At 39.8% G+C, this 21,927-nt stretch overlaps 1 protein-coding gene across 7 annotated transcripts; it reads right to left on the reverse strand.

Moving 5' to 3' along the window:
• Positions 1 to 557: 557 nt before the first annotated feature.
• Positions 558 to 20,533, reverse strand: rufy2 (RUN and FYVE domain containing 2). 7 transcript variants are annotated; one of them, XR_011078109.1, is made up of 20 exons: positions 18,410 to 19,159; positions 16,681 to 16,854; positions 16,468 to 16,585; positions 15,490 to 15,591; positions 15,051 to 15,174; positions 14,000 to 14,064; positions 13,843 to 13,908; positions 13,126 to 13,195; positions 12,768 to 12,869; positions 12,042 to 12,158; positions 11,823 to 11,915; positions 11,348 to 11,422; positions 11,155 to 11,252; positions 5,168 to 5,287; positions 4,755 to 4,884; positions 4,511 to 4,605; positions 4,077 to 4,125; positions 3,755 to 3,835; positions 3,010 to 3,296; positions 558 to 2,420 (listed from the first exon to the last, which is right to left on the reverse strand). XR_011078109.1 is itself a non-coding variant. In XM_068588448.1 (19 exons), the coding sequence occupies exons 1-19, from the start codon at positions 20,490 to 20,492 to the stop codon at positions 3,153 to 3,155; spliced, it is 1,899 nt and encodes a 632-aa protein (XP_068444549.1). In that variant the 5' UTR covers positions 20,493 to 20,533; the 3' UTR covers positions 558 to 3,152. The 7 variants fall into 7 exon arrangements, 4 of the variants coding, with proteins under 4 accessions (XP_068444549.1, XP_068444202.1, XP_068444394.1 ...); XR_011078104.1 differs by having other exon boundaries at positions 558 to 2,423; XM_068588448.1 differs by lacking the exon at positions 18,410 to 19,159 and adding an exon at positions 20,417 to 20,533 and having other exon boundaries at positions 558 to 3,296.
• Between the last annotated feature and the right edge of the window lie 1,394 nt (positions 20,534 to 21,927).

Raw genomic sequence — 21,927 nt, forward strand, 5'->3', positions numbered from 1 at the left:
GTTTTTTTCAAGTAAATAGAGTGAAATAGAACATCTTTTTTTTTTTTTTTTTTACTAGTTTTGTCATTGAAAGGGAGTAAACGGAGTGTGTTACCATTTTGTGTGACTTTATAGGAACACGGCTGTGGAATTTGATACACGGAAAATAATGTAATAATAATTTGTATTCTGTTGAGACTGAGCCCGGTCACTTTAAATCTAATTAGTTGATGATAATTCTGCTTTGACTTGGAAGACGTGTTAAGGCAACTGATGCCTTTTAAGAAGGTGGAACATTGCTAGGTAATAAATTCCAATATTTTTTTTCAAATCTTTGATTTGGTGCAAAAAATCTTTTTTTTCTTTTCTTTTTAGGTATTTGTGTCAACATATTTAATACATCAGAATAAAAATAAAACAATACAATGAATCTTTTCCTTATGAGGTGTGTTAACAGGGACCTAAATTAGAGTTGATACTAACGAGGTGCAAGTGGAAAAAGACCAAAACAGTGCAAAAACAGTCAATGTCCACAGAAGGAATTTCAATGACGAACAATAATGACGGTAATCAACATGAACAATTCTGTTTGATGTGATTTAATCAGAAACTGCTACACAGTCAAGACAACATATTGTTGGCAATAGAGTTAATATTAAACTGGCGTGATTGAATAAACTAAAGGGTCACTGTGATTATCAACAAGTATGTATATACAGAATACAGTGGTGTCATACTGTATAAGTCCCATTGAAGGCTGGAAGATTCATAAGAACGACGCTGTACAAAAAGGTTTCAGGCCTGGGTGCACGATAGGAGCATTTGTCTAGTACTTAATAATACATTGGTGATTTTTTTAAATATTTAAACAATAAAAACACTTTAAATTGAACCCAGACCTGATTTTATCTCTTCATGGGAATGAATACTTCCAGTACTTAAAGTCATAGGTTGTAAACATTGTACAAGTACAAAACTAGAATGTGCAGTGGGACTTGTATCATAACTCGTATAATGACCCGTCACTGAAGACTGTACAGTCATCAGCATTAGTTTAACATTAACACATTAAACATAAAGGAACTAGATTGGTTTAGAGTTTCAAACGTTCCATGTCAGAAATGGAGCAGCAGTACAATGTGGTTCTTCTCACATCTCCATCTGCACAACGTACTTCAAGTGAACAGGGAAAGCTCAAACAAGTTCCCTGGACTTCTGAAAGTAAAAATCAATGTGCATAAAATACAAAATAAAATATAAATACTTTCAAATGAATCTATATTAGAGGTAATATAGGATTGCCAAGTGCTCAAACCTACTGGCTATTGTGTAAAAGGTGTGTAACACTCAAGTCTGTTCTTACACTAACTAGTCAGTGAAGTGGTCATGTTGTGAGCTACCGGTTAGCGCTGCATCAACTAAAGAGCCATCTAGGCAGTCTGATTCCAATCTGTCACCAGAGATGATGACATCTGTTGCTCTTCTTGGTCCTTCAAGCAGCTTTCACTGCATTAGTGTTTGAAAACTAACAGTGAAATGTGCCTTTTTTTTTTCGAGATTGCGTTACTTGCCTAAGTATTTTAGATTTTCTCGACAGAAATCTTCTCTGTAGAAATCTCGGGCTCATTTTGGCAACACGAGAAGAACAAGTAGATAATGTTCCCGGCATTTATGCAGGCACAAATGGCACCAACGTTGTAAAAAAAGAGAGTGATTTTCAGTTCCTTTGAAAGCCACAGCCCCAAAGGGGAACTAGTCTAGTCATCGTGTCAGCGGAACAAAACCAGCTTGAGCTGTGCATTTTCCTGGACTTTAAATTGCAGAAAGTCTTTGTCTCTTTGTCACAGAATTTATCTGCATGTTTCTTCTGTAAAATGATTGCAACTAAAACACATACAAAAAAATTAGACCATCCAATCAAACAAAAATCGATTCGGTTTAAAACAAAGAAACTATGATGGATTTTTAACTGGTTATGAAACAGTCTCAAATTTTAAACGGATGCCTTTCTATGACCTTCATAAGTAAACAAAACCATCAGCGAGAAGATTGGCTATTTATGTTTATTCTTACGGATAGTCAGCGGTGGCACCGGGTCGGATTCTGCGCAAAATCTGATGGAATAATTCAGGTTCACCAGATATTCCTTTAGATCAGACTCCACTGGGGCCTCCAGCAGCAACTTGCCCACCACTGACAGAACCAGACCCGGTTCGCTGCAGCCTTTGACCTGCAGTCGCTCAGTTCTGGTAGGAGTGGAAGAGCTAAGTAACCAGCAGCAGCGTCTCCTCCTATTCCCAGAAGCTTTGCTTTGCTTCACTGCTGGGAGCAAACACCGACACCATGCTCCTGGAGACCCAAGCTGTATTGTGGGTCCGCTGGAGAGAAGAGAGGCACGGGAGAACCAAAACCAGCACTGAGCGGAGCAAACTGCCGGACACCTGCTGCAATAAAAGGAGAAGTTTTCTTAAGGGAATCTGGTGCTTGGAAACAGTACCGCTATCTCCACAGGAGTCGCCAAATCGTCACAAAATTAAAGTTCTGTGTAGTGACTTTAAGTGTCTAGTAAAGTTGAATTCAACCAGTAAGATTGACTTAATCTTTTGTGCCTGTGAACATGTTTCCTTGATGTTGGATGTATCATTTCTCTCCACATGAAAAGAGGGTGCTTTGCAGTCAAGACTCGGTAACAAGGCCACGATACTGTATGTTGAAAATATATAATCTCATCTGTTTGGCTATTCATTAACTTATACAGTTTGACACCGGATACATGCATTATAATGATGCAGTCCTTTAAAAGACTGAAGGTTTGGTTGAGAATCTGCATTTAGCTGCAGCAGCGCTCATCAGTTCATAGTGAAGTAGTTTCTCCTTTTAAATCAGAGCTCTGTTCTCCGTCTCCATTTCGGATTTCAAGAGACAATGTTGTAATAAATACTGCCGAGCATATGTTAGGAAAGTACTGATGCCAAACGGATGGGTCAGAATGATGTAGACATGCTTTTGTCTTTGAGGGACTTTGTTAACCTGTAAATGAAGACAAATCAAACGCAGTAAATATTCATGCACACGGTCCATTTCAAGCAGCATTTCTGTTGAGAGAAGTTGGGAGATGGATGTTGGGGATTTATGAGCTTAATCTCAGATGGTTTGAAGCAGTAACGGCTCCTTCACGTTGGATTGGAGGAGCATCGCTGGAGGAGGAGGGCGTGGCAGGTGTCACAGACTCTGACTGGTTTCGGTGAGGCAGGCAGAGGGAGCTCATTATCAGAGCAGCTGTTACAAAAAATCTCCCCACAGTTTCTACAGTGGTGCTGGAGAGAGATACAGAAAGAAGAGTCTGTCAACATGAAGTTTACATTGTTGTGTTGTGCTTATGAGTGCTAATTAGCTGCCAATTTATCTTCTATATCATTGAGTAATCATTACAGCACTGCTTGCAATCCCTTTGAGGCTAAAGCCACGTCTGTAACGTAGGTCTCCTCAAATGTCTTGTTGAGTTTCTGCAAGTGGTCTCTTCAGGCATGGTGGCTGCAATAGCTAACATTCACGGCAAGTTATTTTCTCATTTATTTTATATATTATGCTGTTGCTGCCGTAAACTAAAGCTTTCGAATCAGTTGGCATTTAATTATCAAAAAAAAGGATGTGGATCACTACCTTTCACACCAGCATATCAACAGAGATTATTTCCAATTCAATGATAGTTTAGATAAAGGATTTCATTTATAGGAAATTTAAATTTCTTATTTGTGGTAACTTGCTGACTTACCTTTCGTCTCGAGATGGAGAACTCCTTCTCACACAGCTTGCAGTGGCTGGCTTCCTTGTCCTTCAACCACACTTGACCTCCCTGCAACAGCACAACACAGTATATCTCGGTTTTCCCCTCATTTTACATAGTAGGTGTTAAAAAACAGAAATGCATACTTCACTCATCAAAAATAGGAACTACTGCATTTGCCGCTCTGATTTCTCTCTCTGCTATTTTAATACTGTAGTAGCGAACTTTTAATTTTAGGGACATTAAAACATTAGACACTAGAAGACATTCTTTCCAAGACGTTTAACTCTGTACCTCATGGCTAATTTACCTGAAGAGCTTTGTTGGCTTCTTTGATGTCTTCAATCTTCATTTTAGATCTAATGACACAATTAACAAGTCAATTCCAGCACTTGCGGTCCACCTGATACAACTCCCACAACTAACCACAATCTGAAACAGTTTGTCTTGAGTCCAGGTGGATGGTTGTGCCAAATTTGAGGAAATTTGCTCATGGCGTACCTGAGATATCACAAGAATAGGACCCATTTGAGGTTACAGTAATCTAGACGTTTGACCACCAAAATCTAATCAGTTAATCCTTGAATCAAAGTGGATGTTTGAAAAATGTCCCACAGGCCGCTGCTGAGATATTACATTCATAAAAATAGGACGGATCGACAACTTGAAAACATGCCTCTGGTCAGCGAGGAGGCATAAACTGTTTGATTACGGTGTCAACATTTTAAAACAAAGCATACATACTCGCTCAGTTTGGAACCTAGTTCCTCGAGAGCTTGTTCTTGGTCCTCGCAGATCGTCTTCAGCTGAACGTTTTCATCGTGGAGACGATGGAACTCCTGGGGAAAAAAAAAAACAGAAGACGTGCATCTGATGAAATCAGATCCCATTCTGCAAATGCTGAGTTGCGCACACAAAGCTATATACTTTAACAAAACATAATAAAAAGTACCAAATACATGGTAAGTTTATTTCTCCGTCTTTTTACCTTTTTCAGCCCGTTGATCTGCAGTGCCTCTGTGCTGAGCTGAGCCACTGTGTCCCTCTCTCTGTCGAGATCATTTTGTAATGTCTGCCTCCACTCCGTCTCTATCTTCAGGTCCGTCTCTAGCTGCTGGCTATAGGGTCACCACACACACACACACACACACACACACACACACACACACACACACACACACACACACACACACACACACACACACACACACACACCACCAATAAAGATGGCAAACAATTGACAGGGTAAGGGGTATACTGAGTACACTCTGTGTGTGTGTGTGTGTGTGTGTGTGTGTGTGTGTGTGTGTGTGTGTGTGTGTGTGTGTGTGTGTGTGTGTGTGTGTGTGTGTGTGTGTGTGCATGAGTCTACCAGTCAGTCTTTGAAGGGGTTTTGCTTACAGTTGCTTTTCTCTGTGCTCAATCTGCTGCTGCAGGCTGCCGGCCTTGTTGGCAAAGTCCAACTTGAAGCGCCTAGTCCCCTCCTCGGCCGAGGTGCGGTGCCTCTCTGCCTCCTGTAATCTGCACCATTATAACCAGGGACAAACTCAGGGCCATGGAGAGAAAAAATTAGGGGTGTGGGGGTGAGGAGTGGGGGGGGGGGGGGAATAATAGAGGAAGACAGGAATGAGGATGAAGGGTAAGGAGGCAGGTTAGGAACTGAGGTTTCTGGGTAGAAATGAGGGATGTCTGAGGATGAATGAAGAAAGTCGGGGTAAAAGACGGTTTGCTACAATGCCAGTCAAACTTAGATTAAAGGAATAAGAGGTGAGCAGTTAAAAAAAAACCAGGGAGGAATACAAACGGGTGAGTCCAAATAAAGACGCACGATAAAACAATGAGGGAAAACCGCCTTAAAGCAACTGAATGGACAAGAAAAAAAGATGATAGCTAACTGAATGTAGCATCTTTGTGCACTCAGACAGTGTTGTCTTTTTCAGTGATACGATATAGTCAAAGCATTTTGAGTCCAAAAAGTATGACAATTGTATTGTCTTTCACCTGATATTGTACAGGGATGATCCTTTAGTGTGTTTTTGGGATGAGAGGACATTAATGAAGTTTGGGATATTCTTGAGCCGTTTCAGATACTGGGACAATGGATATAACCCCACAACTCCCTAGGTTACAGTTTATTAAGAGCTGTATTACACAATATCCTGTTAAGAGCCCTCTGAATGTAGGCAAAAAACTCAAACCACACCCAACACTTTAAAACCATCTAACTTTATTGGTCAGGGAGGTAAAAGACAGTAGTGTATGGTTTATTCTTCTAAAAATTGAGAATAGTTACAGTACCTTGAACACGTAGTTAGGATCGGTAGAATGATTACTCCCTGATCCATCACATAAGTCATTAAATATGCCAAGACGAGAGACATCAACACATTCAAGTTCCCTTGAGAGAGGCTCCAGATGTTTACAGCTGTGTAACGACAATTCTTTACATTTGGCTCAGTTCTGACTGTTCTGCAGAAACAAAGCACATGAATTGAGCTCAAGCTGCTGGTCCCACTGAGCTGCTTACATCTGAAAAATCTTCAATTTTCAGTTTTGTTAAATCTATGCAAGAAGGAGACGGGCTGTGTCCGAAATCACTCCCTTTTTTCTGTAGTGTGCACTATATTTAACCTTTTGCCATGTTAATTGAGAGGCGAAATCTGAGAAAAAAATCCAATACCCACAACATAACGTCCTAAAGAATTACAACAATGGAACGGAGAAAAAAGTAGCATCCACGACCTGTGTTACTTTCTGCTAACAATCCCACAACACAATTTCTCACGTTTTCTTCAACGGTAAGTGATGATGTGTGAAATAAGTGTCCGGAAGCTTAAATTACTGCTCACTACAGAGTAAACTGACTGTGTATTATAAGGAGAATAATGAGTGAGTGAATAAAGGAAATAAATCAGGCACAGCGAGGGTCATCACAGCCAGTCAGAAGCAGGCCACAAGGTGCCACACATGCAGAGCAAACTGACAACAAATGAAACGCAAGAGGCTTCGCAAGCAAACACCTGTCTGCCTTAACATAAACATTGAATAAAAAGTTTGGGAATTAGGGTTTGGTAGATTATTTCTCTATTGTAACAATGCTTCTTGGCAATACATTGTTTACCGTTGTAAAGCCTGTTTATTTACATTTTAAACGGTGCCCTGTTTGCAAGGAACATCCAGTTATGGAAAGCTTTTAAATCTAGAATCAAAGAAATAGAGGCTGGTTCCCAAGCATGTAAATGTTTCCTGAATTTACTCATTACATCACTGTCTCTTAGTTTTTAGTTCTTTTAACTTGTCTTGTTCTGTGTTTTCTGTCTGTAACTATGTGTTTTTTATGCTGCTGCCTATCTTGGCCAGGTCTCCCTCGAAAAAGAGATTTTTAATCTCAATGGGACTTCCTGGTTAAATAAAAAAAATAAAAAAATAAATAAAATGGAATAAGCAGCACAGCTGAGTATAAGAGTTGTGCCTATGAAACATTTGCTAAATCTTCTTTGCCAATGCCAAACAGCTGATTTTGCTGTTGCTATTGACTGTTTCTTCGGCATCTCGATCACTGGCAAAATTAGGCTTGTCGTCATTGGAGGTAATCTCAATGCAGAGAGATATCGAGGAACCAGTGAAAATCCCATTTCTCCACAGTCTGGGACCAAACTCCATCCTCCAAGATGACAACGCTTGCCCCCACAGAGCAAATGTATTTGAGACTACCTGCAGAGTCTGGGAGGAGGGAATGGAACGGCCTGCCAGCAGTCCTAACCTCAACCAGCTGAACACCTGTTGATCAGGTGCTGCTAAGCTACACACTACTGAGGCTCCTGACTGTTAAATTAATACATTGTAAAATTGCCAATATGTTTCGTTTCATCCTTGTTACTGAAAGACTTCAATCATCCAATCCACCAAACAAGAGCCAATAGCAACAGCAGAATCAGCTGTTTGCCATTGGCAGAGAAAATTAGACAAATCTTTCATGGGCACAACCCACATACTCATCTGTGCTGCTCATCACACAAATGCATGTTCTGTACAAATGAGGCACCATTTAACAAGGAAAATAAACAGGCTTTCCATTGGTATACAATGTATTGCCAAGAAGAATTGTTACAACAGAAATAATCCACCAAACACTAATTTCCAAACTTTTTGTTGGATGGCTTATGACTTATATTGTGAAGAGCACTGACTGACTGTGATGAAATGCAGGTTTCATAATCCTGCTCACGCTTTAGACTTAAAGAGGGTTGGTTGCAATAAAGTAGAAAGACAGCCAAGCACAGAATCACAAGTTCTGTGACAATTGCGACTCAATAATTTATGCAGTCCCTAAATACTACAGCGACTCAACTCTGTTAACCAGTTGCTCTGGGTGGTGCCAGATACAGTAGTTGTGATATGAGCAGGAAGGGCTACTGCACTCATCCTAACTCGACGTGAACTACAAACAACAACCCTATGCTAACATCTAAGAGTCAACTATCTTACTGTCAGTGTTACTGCATATAAACTGACTACTGGAGGCGTGTGTGTGTGTGTGTGTGTGTGTGTGTGTGTGTGTGTGTGTGTGTGTGTGTGTGTGCGTGTATGTATGGCTGAGCATGTGAGTGAATGAATAAAGTAGTAAACGATTAATTCAAAATGTTTCTATTAAAAAGTACAATTAATTATCATTCACTTTGCTGACAACTTAAACAAGGAAATTTCAAGGAAACCCTTTTAACACAAACCCACTAATGTTGTCTGAGGAAGATTCAACAAAAGACCTTGAAACATGTTGCAGTGGCCTCAATGAATCCCAGCAATCTGCTGGTGATGACATTGTTTCAGTAACTAAAAAGGACCAAACCATGCATTCTAGTTTCACCTGATTCTTTGGTTGCTCTCTGGTCATTAAATTATCCGAATATAGTGTGCAAAAAATACAAGAATGTTCTTTTAAGTTTAGTCTGTTTATTTATTGAATCATAAGTGACCATGTGTCTGCATGTTTGTCCTCAGAAGGAGATGTCCTTGACTAGCTTGTACTGGTGCTCTGTGTCTGTGCTGGCACACTTAACAAATGACATAGCAAGTGTTCTGGTCTGACTTAGCAGATCCTTATCACTGCACAGAGGAGAGGGGATAAAATCAGGAAATCATTGAAACGTGATTTCAAGGGAGCAAAACGGATGAATGGATGATTGGATGGATGGTACAAAGGAGACAAACGGAACGGAGGAAAGAAGGAGGAAAGAAAAGAAGGAAGAAAGAAAGGATGTCAATACATTGGTATTCTAAGTGGCCCCGGTTACACTGAACACTTTAAGTGACTTTTAGCATCACAAGCACAGCAATAAGTGTAAATAAAAGGCATTAAAACACAGAACTCTGATTGCAGGCTACCACTGCCACTGAATTTCTTCAGTTTGGAAACATTTCCCTCCACAGTATATGTATGAGTAATGAGAAGAGGTGGGGAGGAGAAGCACAGAAAGGTAATGTGGACCGAAGGGTGATTAAAACTAGATCAGACAAAAAAGGGGAGTATACTATCAACATGAGGGATGTAAGCCTAATCTCTTCAAAGGAGCCAACATGTTAAACTCTGAAGGGAGCTATATCTCTAATTAGCTGGTAAATATTCTTAAACAGTGGCTTCGTCAGGACATTTCTAACTTCATTTGATTTTTCAGCTACAACAGCATAAAACTCCCACCGAACAAAACAAGTAACCAGGGTCTGTGTCCTACCAGCCTACTGTACAAACACCTTTGAAGCAGCAAAAAACTTTCACAACCAATCACAAATAGGATGGAACACACTTAAACCAATGGGAGAGGAGGGGAGGGACGGATCGTGTTGACAGGTAGACGATGAGGTGAGGAGGAATCATAACACACCAATGAAGCAGCAGGTCTCATAATGACTGACGGGGAAATATGGCGCATTAAACACAGATTGTGGTTCAGCTGGGACCAAGACAACTTAGCATGCATGAAAATACCAGCAGGGTAATTTATTGGACATGATGAGGATTTCCCTATGGAAATTGTTTATCATTTTCCCATGTATTTCAACTTGTAAACTGTTTCGTTAGTTGGTGATGGCCTAAACAATATCAATGGAGAATAAGGCCGTTTTCACTATATTTGCTGTGGAAAATGTTGCTTCTGCTCTTTTCCCCTGAAGGTTAAAGCTGAGTGTGATATATATTTAAAAGAATTAGGGCTGAGCAAAGTTGAAAACATTTAACTGATTGATCGCATGATTTTTCTGCGATTAATCGTATTTTGTGCCAAATTCAATAATGAAGTAAAAACTAGTGTACCGCATGCTTTTATTTTAAAGTAATGTTATCAGAACAATATAACAAACACTCTGGAGCAACAGCAAGTATAATCAGTATATATAAATCAGTTTTCTTTTTCTAAACAGGTACCAAAAAAAACATTTGTCTTTTATCAGGAAACAACATGTTAAGTAGTAAGGGTCCCTGTGAGGGACAAGACACTCCTTCTTTGGTTAATGTTCAGTATGTTGCTTACCTTAGAGATGTATGTTAAAGACCAGCAATTGATTAACTTTATACAAAAACAATAAGTTGCTTTTCATGTTTTCCAGTTCAATTCATTTTTTTCTTCCTAAGTGAGAAAAGTCCAGTCTGTGTTGGCTTGAACAAGTGCACAGAAGTCTGGTTGAGTGAGGTGGAGATGTGAAGGACAGCTAACAGGGATCAGTGAGAGAGGATCTAATCTGGATTTGTTGAACTTCATTACTGAGAATGTTTGTTCTTGTGTGTAGGTAGCTCCAAAGAGAACTAACATTAGGATCAGCAGCGGTGCCGTTGTATTTTTATTTGTTTAAATTCTCTTTAAATCCCTGCAGCAGTCAATACGTGAAATGCTCTAAAAAAAAAATCAGGTATCTGTGACTATTGCAGGACTGTCGGCATAAATGACATGACCGGGTGGATAACCTGCCATCTACCAACCAGTTTTGGGAGAGCTAGTTTTGCCAGCTAGCTAGTTTAATCGCAAAAGAGACTCTTGATGGTTTCTTATGATAACACACACCATCTTTAATGTTTTATGTCATTGAAATGTATGAACTTTGTATGATGTTATGATGTAAGTGGAAGTGGTCTTTATTCTAGATGCTTTGAAACTCTGCTTTGGCTCAGTTTAAGCATATTTGTTGGTTATTTTAATAAATCTTTGGCAGCCAGGTATCAAGTAAAAGCTTTGTATCTTAAGTTTTGGCAACTTTTGCACAAATAAAAAGACTTCACTAACGTCAAAAGTAATACATACACTTTAACTTAAGGGGAAAATAGAAGACACATGAGACAAAGTGATATTCCTGTTTTAAATAGTGCGTGCTGTTCCTTTACAGGCAGCATAGCTCACCTTTGCTCCAGCTGCTTCATGGTGGCAGTGATCTGATTGGTCTTCTCTTCCAGGCGAGTGATCACGTCGTTTTTCTTCTTCATCTCCTCATCAGAAGACTAACAAAAGAGAAAAGTCAGAAGTAATAGTAATAATTGCGTGTGTACTGTGTATAAAAAGAGAACAAGTGGAACCAGGTGAGAAGTGTTTCTACCTGCATCTTCTGGTACATCTCTACATTGATGACTTTGACTTCATCCAGTTGATGTCTCAGTCCGATCAGTGTGTCCTGTTGATGAAAAACAAAGACTTGATATGTGTTTGTATCCTGTATCGACTATCCTGGTCACACTATCGTTTAACTGTTTCAAGTCTCTTGCAACAGTTTCCCTGTAATTTAGCAAGCTAAAATATATTTTGGACAAACTGTATGTCCCAATGCATATACAAATATTCCCATGTTACACGTCCCATGTTCCTGTGCAAAGATGTCAGGAGGCTGCTGATATGTGTGATGATGTGCTGCAAAGAGAGCTACTGTATGTCACAGCTTGGCCTCAAATGTTAGCTGGTGGCGTTTATTTAGCAGAGTTCACATGTTGGTGGTGAACTCTGCTTTGCTCTGCTCTACTTTGTAATTAATGAAGTGTATCAAAAAGGAAGACGTGAATGTGTTGTTTTTTTCAAACCTGCTTTTCATGAATGTCTTTCTCAAGAAGTTTCATGGCAAAGTCCATTTCCTGTTTCATCGACATCTGGACTACCAGCTCATTCTCCACATCCTAAAAATAAACCACATACATGTTTATAATCTGTTGTTATGCTGTCATCATGTATCACACACACACACACACACACACACACACACACACACACACACACACACACACACACACACACACACACACCTGTCTGATCTGACACTCCTCCTTCAGTTGCCTTTGGGCCTCGTTGTACATCTCATCCAAACCTTGACGCGACTGTTTGTATGTATCTCTCTCCACTGACGCGTCGACTTGGGTTACCTAATTAAATAATGTCAACGGGAAGAACATGTCAGCCATTTCATGCATCAATTTGTAGTCAGAGCTGGTAATAATTCATGGAATATTTCAGGGTAACTTCTGTACTTTTCAACCTGGACTCTTTTTTCCAATATAGAACAAAAAGGTATTCTTGACCCAGCCTTTTGATTATTGTGTCTCACACGACATATACAGTCTTTTAGATAACCTTAAACTACATTTTCTGTACTTTGGCCAACCCAGACACACCAAACTGACTGTCACCATAGCACTATTCTCTCCAACTCTCACTCCTATTACCTCCACCGGCAACAAGTCACATGACACGATCGTTGTATTTCTCTGCGAGCTCTTACATTGCAGCCTGTTTAACGGCAGATGACTGCAGCCTTCTTTCTTAGTATTAGACGGACTTAAAAATGGTTGTCCATATAAGTCACTTAGACATGAAAACGTGAAGAAAATAGGTTCAAGGTAGAAAAATACAAGTTACAATTTAATGGCGTAGATGTACAGCGGTGGTTTTTCAGTTGGTTGTGGCTGCAGCACAAATCTTTACTGAATAAATGTTTCTCTGTGATTTAAGAGATTAGACGTGTGCATGTATACCTCTAAATGTTCTTGTGTCTTCAGGAGAATAAGGCTGTTTTCACTCCTCAGCTCCTGGTTTTCTTCCTGCAGTTTGATGATGTTGTTCTTAGCTATAGCGAGCTGCACACACAAATGTGGATACATAAAAAAATAATAATAATTTAGTTGATCACAAAGGACACAAAGATCCTATAATAACATGTAACGGACAAAGCAGATGGATCAAAATCAAATTCTAATCCTTCAGTGAAAAGTGAAACATAACAAAGCATTTCCGTCATTATGTAGCGATGCACACTTTAACTCTGGGCTTAACGTGCCACCTTTCATTTTGAGTTTAAATCTAATAGACAGTGGTTTTGAGTGTGGGTCTCACCTCCTCTACGAGTTTGGTGTTGGACTTCTCTAACGTGTCCACTCTGCCCTGAAGACCATGAACTGTGGAGCTACAAAAGTGAAGACACAAAAACACAGAAATTGGATTTAGATTTTGAGTCTCGTTGAGTCTATTTAGCGTAGCAACATGTCATTCAGAATCTGGAAATGGGATTACATATATGTATTTATGTATGTAGCTATGTCACAATACACAACTAAGTGTTAAAATGTGAAACTTAAACAGACCTCTTTGGAGTAGATACAGTTTAATGCAGAACAACTGTGGAGTTTGAGCTGTTACCTCAGCTGTTCATGAGGTCATTCACAAGATTAAAAGACTGATGTGTCACACACCAGACTAAGGAAGTGTGATTGATAGTCTGTGCTTAAATGAGTGCGTCTGTAGGAAATTGTAATTCTTAAACAAGCAGACTGGTTCAAACCAAAATGGGCAGACGACTGGATCTATTTTAGGGTGCAATCAGATGGATCAACATCAGATGGATGGAAAGAAAAACATGAGGTAGAAATCAGATAGAATAACTGCCTGTCTTGATCAGCCACTGTTTAGGAATACAACACAGAGCTGAAAACAGAGGACTTCCATTTCGTATAATGTCATTGAATTTCCTTGACTTTAACACACCAAGATCTCTGTAAACTCGCAGAAAACCCTGCAGACACGTCTGTTTACAATAACAAACAAATGTCTTACTTGAGTTGTCGGTTCAGTTCCTCGACGTAGTTCTTCTGATCCAAGATTGACGCTATCTGGCTATTCCTGTTGCCATGGAAAAAGGTGTAAACCAAAGCTCTGCCTCCCTTTGGTATTGTGTAATAAATAAAGTGACGAGACAATAAAGAAATCATACCTCTCTTCACTCCTGTAATCATCTATGTCATTCTTCAAGTACATGGAGAAGTCGATCACCCCAACCTCAATTTAAAAAAAAAAATAGAATAAGCTGGTATGACTCAAAGCAAAGTATATTCTGAAAAGCAATGTTTGCACAACCGTTGATTCAGTTATGCCTCGAGTAGCAAGCCACCAGAACATTTGCAAGAATAAGGGATGTTAAGATTATGTGGTTGAACAAATCAAAACCTGCAACAACAAAAACTAAATACTTCATGTAAATTTGAAAGCATGCAGTTAATACACTGAGCGCATTTACTAATCACACTCAAATAAATTACCATAACAAACCATGGAGGTATAGTCTAAAAAAACCTTCAAGAGTCAATAATATCGGCAACATTTCTGATAATCAATTAATTGTTTCAATTATTTTTCAAGCAAATATAGGGGGGTAAAAATCTTTTGATGCCAGCCTCTCAAATGTGAGGATTTTCATATTATAGCTTTTTTTGTTTTATTTTCCACTATTTCTTGACTCTTTATAGTCCAAGGATATGATTGCTTTTATACAGATTAATCAATAATGAAAAGAATTGTTATTTGCAAAAGATGTTTTCTTATCATTATTATTAATTTGTGTAAAGGCTCAGAAAATAATCGTATCGAAACAAAACTATTCCATGTCGCTTTATGTTACAAGTATCTCAGCCACATTCAGTCAGGTGTGAAAACACCTGACTGAATGTGGCTGAACGGTGTGCATTAGTGAGAAAATGTGTTTGCACGTAGAAATATGACACCACAGTGGCTGCTCGCCCTCTGCCTTATGCCAAGACAACCTGGCAAAACAAACAAGTCTTGTCTGCTTCCCAAATCTAGACTTACTGAAGATAAATTAGATGCAATTATTGATGGAAACAGAAAGAAAAGTAGAACGTACATCAGCGGTAAACATGTTGGAATGCAGCCACATCATCAGATGTTTTATACCCACAATAAAACAATGTCTTAATGTCTGGTGCAAATGCATTTTTTTAGTTAAATAGTCTGAGAGCAGTGGTTACCTGAGAGTCCAGGTCCTCGCCTTTGACACACAGGTTAGCATCGATGACATTGAGGCCCACCAGCAGGCCCACTATCACGGCTCCCTCCTCCTCCAGCATCAGTGCTGAATTCTCATAGAAATCACTGTGGAGGAAAATACAATAGATTCTGAAACACTTAGGGAGCTTCGATGTTAAAGTACAAGCTGTACTTACTTATATTCAAACTATTTTCAGAGAATTTAGAAGGATATTTACTGCTGGATTTGTGCATAGAGTTTGTATTAAATGGTGAATTTTATCATATATATTAATGATAAAAAAAAAAAATATTTTTAAGCCAAACATTTTTGTTTATAGATGAAACTTTTAAACAAAAAATAAAAGAATGTATATACTTTAATTACGGTATATGTTTCAAAACAAATTTACCAATTGCTGTGTGTAAATATGTGTGTACCTGAGCAGATCTTTTCTGGTGATGAGGAGTCGTAGGTAGTCGGCCAGACGTTTCTGCATCAGAGCCAGACGCAGCCAAGCTCTAGCCCTGCCTAATGGAGTCCTAGGTAACACACACACACACACACACACACACACACTTAATCTATGTGTTTATTGCAGTCTACATTATTTAACATGGGCTCATGTAATTAACTTGCACATGGTGTTGCAACACTGTTCTGCTAAATGTCTGTTGGTCTGACTCAGCAATACCAGAGGAAACACACTCTGCTCTTTATCTAATACAACATGACTGTTCCCTATTTTGCTGAATCAGTGACCTGGATATTGCTCACTCGATTTCTGGCGTGGAAGCTCTGGTATGTGTGACTAAGAACTGAATAATAAAGTAAAGCATGAGGTGGACAGCATATGCATGAATAAGTGTATACTTACTAGAGTTTACTACTTATATTTAATAATGTAAGGCGCACCAATAAGGATTTTTCAAGTAGATATTTTACCACCTGTAGGAGCCATTAGTCACGGGTGTGTACTTTATTGTGGTAATGTGTGTTTTATTGTGGTAGTTTAAATATGGGGCACCGGTACGAGCAAGAGGCATTGACGATGCATGGGTGACGGGGAGATCAGACGGTTTTTACCGCTAAACTAAAGTGCTTCGTAAAGAGCTCAAGAAGACAAAATAACAACACGTAACTGCTGTCAGTTTATAATTAAACGGGAAACATATCAGTTACAAAGAGAAAAAAGAATATGACAAATCTCGAGAAATTCGAGGAAGTGAGGCACCAGGGAGAGGAAAGGTGAAGTGAAAGTAAATAACAAGCAGGTATTTCCCTGCTCTGGCTCATGTCTCATTCTTATGTTACGGGTAAATGAGAGTGTCTGTGGTTGAGCTGTGGCTCATGTTCCTCCAGCTCAACGTACGGTTATGTGTGAGCACAGGTGTGTGTAAAATAAATGTACTCCGTACTTAAGTCCAGGCAGGTCTCGGACAGAGACAGAGATCTCTGCTGCTTCAGGGCACAGTTTCTCCACCAGCTCCAGAGGACCCCAGAGAGACTTGTTAAAGCCCAGAAAGGACTTCTTCACTGCAGATAAAAGAGACAAGCAGTAGCACATGAAAATCTAAAAAACTTGGTTCACTTTGACATTGAATTTGGATAAATTGGGAGGTTCCTCTTACCTTTGAGGCCATGTTTGAGGCAGTGCTCCATGACTACAAAGAACTGCTGGAGAGGTGGGTAGTCTGAGTCCAGAGTTCGTCCGAAGCTCAGAGCTGACTCAATCAGCCCTTTAATACTCAGCTTGGCCATGTTCAGCAGGTTGGCTCGCTCCATAGACATGGGGTCTCGCATGGCTGCAGGACAAAAGCCACAGACAAGCACTTCATCATAAATATGATCATAATGGAATGTATTACAGCTGGTCATAGAATACACCCTAAAAACAGAATGATCATTTGCGTGTTTGTGTCAGCTCAGTGTGGGCACACAGAATGTGCAGTACATACATTGTTATAACTTTGCAATATAGATTGTCTAGTTTGCAGCTGCCTGCTATTTAACATTTACTTTATATAAAAACTCCAGAGCCTGGGACTGAAAAAGAGAAACTCCTGCAGAGATATGCCTTTAAATGCTCTACACTTTGAGTTGACCTTTTGGTTAATGTGTAGCCAAACACCAGAGCAGGACAGAACAATGTCAGGTGAAAAGTGCAGAGATGTTGCCTAGCAATGAGAAGGAGCTTTAATTGCCCCAGCAGCCTGGCATGGAGGCAGAGACGCTGACAAACCAACAGGTGATTTCTTGGGAGAGAGCAAGGCTTTTGGGAGCCCATTGGCGGGAAGCCCTGAGGATATTGATAAAAAAACAGTAAGCCTTTGTATGCCTCTGTCACCATGTGACTTCTAATACAACTGAAACTACAAAGCGTCTGGATGCTTCAATTGAGATTGAAGTTTGAACGTTATTGTGTTGATTTCCAAAATTTGTAATCCTTGTAATACCAGTATTCTAAATGTATCTACTGTGTTCTTGTTCAAAGAAAGACACATTAAAATATCTTCTGTCTGGTGGGTGCACTGACAGACAAAAAATTGAGTGTGCAGCTTTGCAAAAACCAAAGATGTTGCCCATTAAAACATTAACCAGCGACTATTATGATTCAATAGTAGGATTCACTTTGCTGATTACAGATTCTTAAAACAATATGTTTCTGCTGCTTTTATCTGTTGTAATCGTAAAAATGTTATACGGTTGGGTTTCAGATTTTGAATTGGACATTTGAGGACATCTGCTTGGGAAGATTCGTCTGATATTTTGACAAAAAAAAATGAATTGACAAAACAATCAACAAATTAGCTGCAGCTGCACATAGTAAAACGTAATTTGTAGTAATATCAAGGCAGCAAACACATACAGACAACACCAACACCACTATGCATGATGATAACCCCTAAGGAAATAGGAAAGACAGAACATGATTTTTCCATTTGCATCAGTGCAGCATGTGATGCCACAGGCTGTTAAGTTGCGTGGTTGTGAACAACAGCAGCACAGTAACACATTAATAACCACGAAAGCACGTGAGCAGCACTGATCTTTGGAGAATAAATTGATTAAGGTGATGAGGTAATGTTAGATATGAAGGAACGAACAAACGAACGAACAGGGAAGATATGTGCCAGCTAGGTTTGTCACAATGGTACATCCAAGCACACCAGCTGAAACTAGAAACAGTGCTCCGATTGGAAGATGACAGGGGGAACTGTTCCGTGTAAAGAAACTGATGCGCACAGTTAGAGAAGGTCACATTTCCTTATGTGACCCTAAAACAACCAGTGCCTGATTGTTGTTAACCAGCCACTCCCCGTATGGACCTCACGCCCCCTGGTGCTGATAATACTCTACCTTGGACGGTCCAGTCCCCGGAGAGAGACGTCCTGTGCTCCGACACTTTGGGCAGGACGTGAATACTCCCTGAAATAGTCTCGGATGCTTTCCTGGCCAAAGCGAAGATAGGAGCCTGCCATCGCCCGTCTGCTCCTCTCGCCGTGTTGCTACTGTTAGCTTTATCCAAAACCGCAGATCTCTCCTCCTGCAGCCTCAACACCCCAAACATCTGAGTCTTCTCTTTGCTGCTGTCCGCTTCAGACAACGTCAGGTCGTGCTCTGCGGGCGATGCCATGTTCGTGTACCTCTGAGATAAATCGAACTGCTGGTGGGAGCGAACAGAGCCAGATGCGCACGGGCGGCTAACCGTGAGCAGGGAGGCGTCGTTGAGCGATTCAACCGGCGACCATTGTGACAACCGCAGCGTAGAAATACCTGTATTACCACCGGCCACAGCAATGACTCGCCTGACGACTGTCACCGACCAACCGTCGTCACGCTCCCGTACTGCAAGCCGTTGGAGTCAGTCTACTCTACATGATGACCGTTAGCAACGGCGAAGACTGCGCGGACCAAGGCTCCTCGACAGACAATCGTTTTCCGCACATCCCGGTGTTGTGGAGATTTGTTTACAAGCCCGCAGACCAAACCGACAGTTTGGCTCCCGGCGGTCCCACTGCACCCTCCGGAGGGGCGGCGTCAATGTGCTCACAAGATACACAAAAGGCAGCACTACGTAATGATTTCAGTGGCCGCTGTGTTTGTTGTATGTTAGGTGTGTCGCCCCCTGCCGCTCGAAGTGAGAACTGCAGGGCTGCCACCAGGAGGAGGATGGTACTGTGTGCAGGGGACAGAGATGCTCGGAGACAAGAGGGCCCAGGCAGCTATTTTAAGATTATTAAGTAAAAAAAAAAAAAAAGGTCCAACATTTCTCTTTGCGTAGCTGCAGCTCCCATTGAGGACAGTAATATTTCCACAAGGGTGGAATGTTACTTAACTCAAATGCTTATGGACACATTTTAGGAATTTGTTCTTTACTTGAGTGCTTCCAGTAATATTTAACTTTTTTTGATCCACAGTTATAGTCACTTAACAAATCAAGATTTTACATATAAAACATTTTAGCTAATAAAATATGATGCATGGTGAATAGATCAACCTACCTATTTAAAAATGCTGCTTTTTTTGTAATATCTAATAGTTTGATGCAAAATATTTGTATTTTCTAAAAGCCTGAATTCTAAATATAACAAGTATAATTGAATGGTTAAATTAATTAATAATATTTTGTGATTTCTTTAAATTCAGACTCTTTTTATTTTTGTTTACAAGTTTTGATCGGTTACTCTGTCATATTGTTTTAGGTGGGCAGAGTTCTGCTGGCGGAATTTGGAGTCATGACATCAGTATTTCCTACATCCTGGCTATGGCCTTAGTTTCAATGTTGTATTATGAACTCAGAGGAAAGTTTTTAAATAGCAATGCAAATCAGTAACCAGTAAAATTTAGAAGCATCACAGTGGAACAAATAGACAACCACACAGGCACCAGTAAAGAGGACATAGAAGGGCATGAAGAGTCAGGCCGAGTCGGCTTTGATAAACATGCTTAAAGTTTTAAGTGAGCCTGGAATGCTATGACATGCATGGCTGTGTGCAACTAATTATTGTTTTAATTATGAATTAATATGCTTATAATTTCCTTGATATATTCAGCCTATTATTTTAGACTATAACATGTCGTTGAATTTTAAATGCTTTTCTTTTCTGACCAGCAGTCTAAAATCCAAAGATATTTGATTTACTGGAGATGAATCACATGTGAATAATATGCTTATGGATAGCACATACTGCACCTCTATAAGGATAAAGTAAGGCTGGAAACAATGTAAATTAGATATTTCTCATGTATTGCAATAGACAGGAGGGAACTGCAGACAATTTGTTTTTATTAGCGATATGTTAACAGGAGTTATCATTATATATTAGATAGGGTTATTATTTCAAATACCACTTCCCAACCTACCTTGGCTGCATGCTAAACGCTCCATACTCTCACTATGAGTGATACCCCAGCGGTGGAGGCTCTGTGGGGAGTACATGGTGATTGGGTCTCTGCTGTGCCCACAGTCTTGGCTCCCTCTGGTCCGGTCTCTGTTGAGCTGGTACCACTGAGTCAAATTTTCTGAATCCCTTGAAGCAGATGACCCTCTAAAATGGTGTGCTCCTGCTTAGTAACCGTCTCAGTATTTGCTGAGCATCTGCTGAGCTGCGCAAGACAACCTGTAACCAAACAGACGGAGACGGACCTAATAAGATCTTAGAATCAGGTACATTAGAGAAGAGTTTAAAGACATATTTCAGCACACAGGCAATATATATGCATTCACAAATGTGTTAAATGTCAAAACATTCCTGCCTGCGCACAAGTCAGATACAGGTTGGCTCACCAGGATGCCCAGATGCATCACTGTTTCAAAAAAACATTTAACCATTTGCTTTTTAAGCCTTGTTTCAGGGGTAGAATTAAACAACAAGATAAACAAAATGGCTATTTAGTATCCTAAAAATATAGCTACATATAGACTCAAAGGTTAATCATTGTCTAAAGTCTCTGTCACACATTACGTCTGTCTCCCATTTCTCCTCACTGATTTAAACATTAACCGCTCTCTCTCTCTCACACACACACACACACACACACACACACACACACACACACACACGCACACACTCCACAGGGTAAGAAATTTGCTTTTATTAATATTACATGCCAAAAGATTCTTCCCTTAGATATTTTACTAAACTATGCTAAATATTGATGTATTATCATGTAAATCACCACCAATACATTGTAGAGTCGAATATAGAACGGACGGAAGTTTTACCTTTCCTGCAAGTAGCTTATGAGGAATGCATTTAGTCGGCCTCCACCTCACCACGATGTAAGAGGAGGATGTAAAAGCCTCCGACCACACCAATTGACGAATGTTAGCTCCATTAGACAGTCTTAGCATTGAGGGAGTGCTGGTGTTTTTCTGATTTTTAGTTTTCTCTTGTTCTGCCTCTCTTCCTGTTTGTCACTCTCTCTAATAGCTGAGGGCTGACCAGGGATCATATGACCAGCTTCTTGCAGATCCTTACACCCTTTAGCTGACTCTGTACTGCCTGTGTTAATTCTCTGAATGGCTGCATTCGATAGACAATTTACATGTCAGGTTGCTGCTGCCTTGCTATTGTTCTGTCCATTTAATATTCTTGATTTTGTTCATTTCTCTGTTTTCTGGTTTTCTTCCCTAACTAACATACTGGTCACTATCTAAAACATGTTTAAGCCTCTTCATCTAGTATTTATCCTTCCAGTAGGTTTTTTTTGTGCTTTTGTGAGGCTTTACCTACATTTTCTGCTGTACCTACATTTTCTGCAAATTTATCAACATTTGAGCTTAGACATATTTGAATGTAATGTTCATTTTCATTTCACAACAAAACTACATCTGACATAATTTCTTTCAATTTTTCAATTTTTTTTTCCAT

This window comes from Clinocottus analis, unplaced genomic scaffold (assembly GCF_023055335.1).
Source record: "Clinocottus analis isolate CAN_PGR_092001 unplaced genomic scaffold, fCliAna1.0.p SCAF_1, whole genome shotgun sequence".
NCBI classification, from domain to species: Eukaryota; Metazoa; Chordata; class Actinopteri; order Perciformes; family Cottidae; genus Clinocottus; species Clinocottus analis.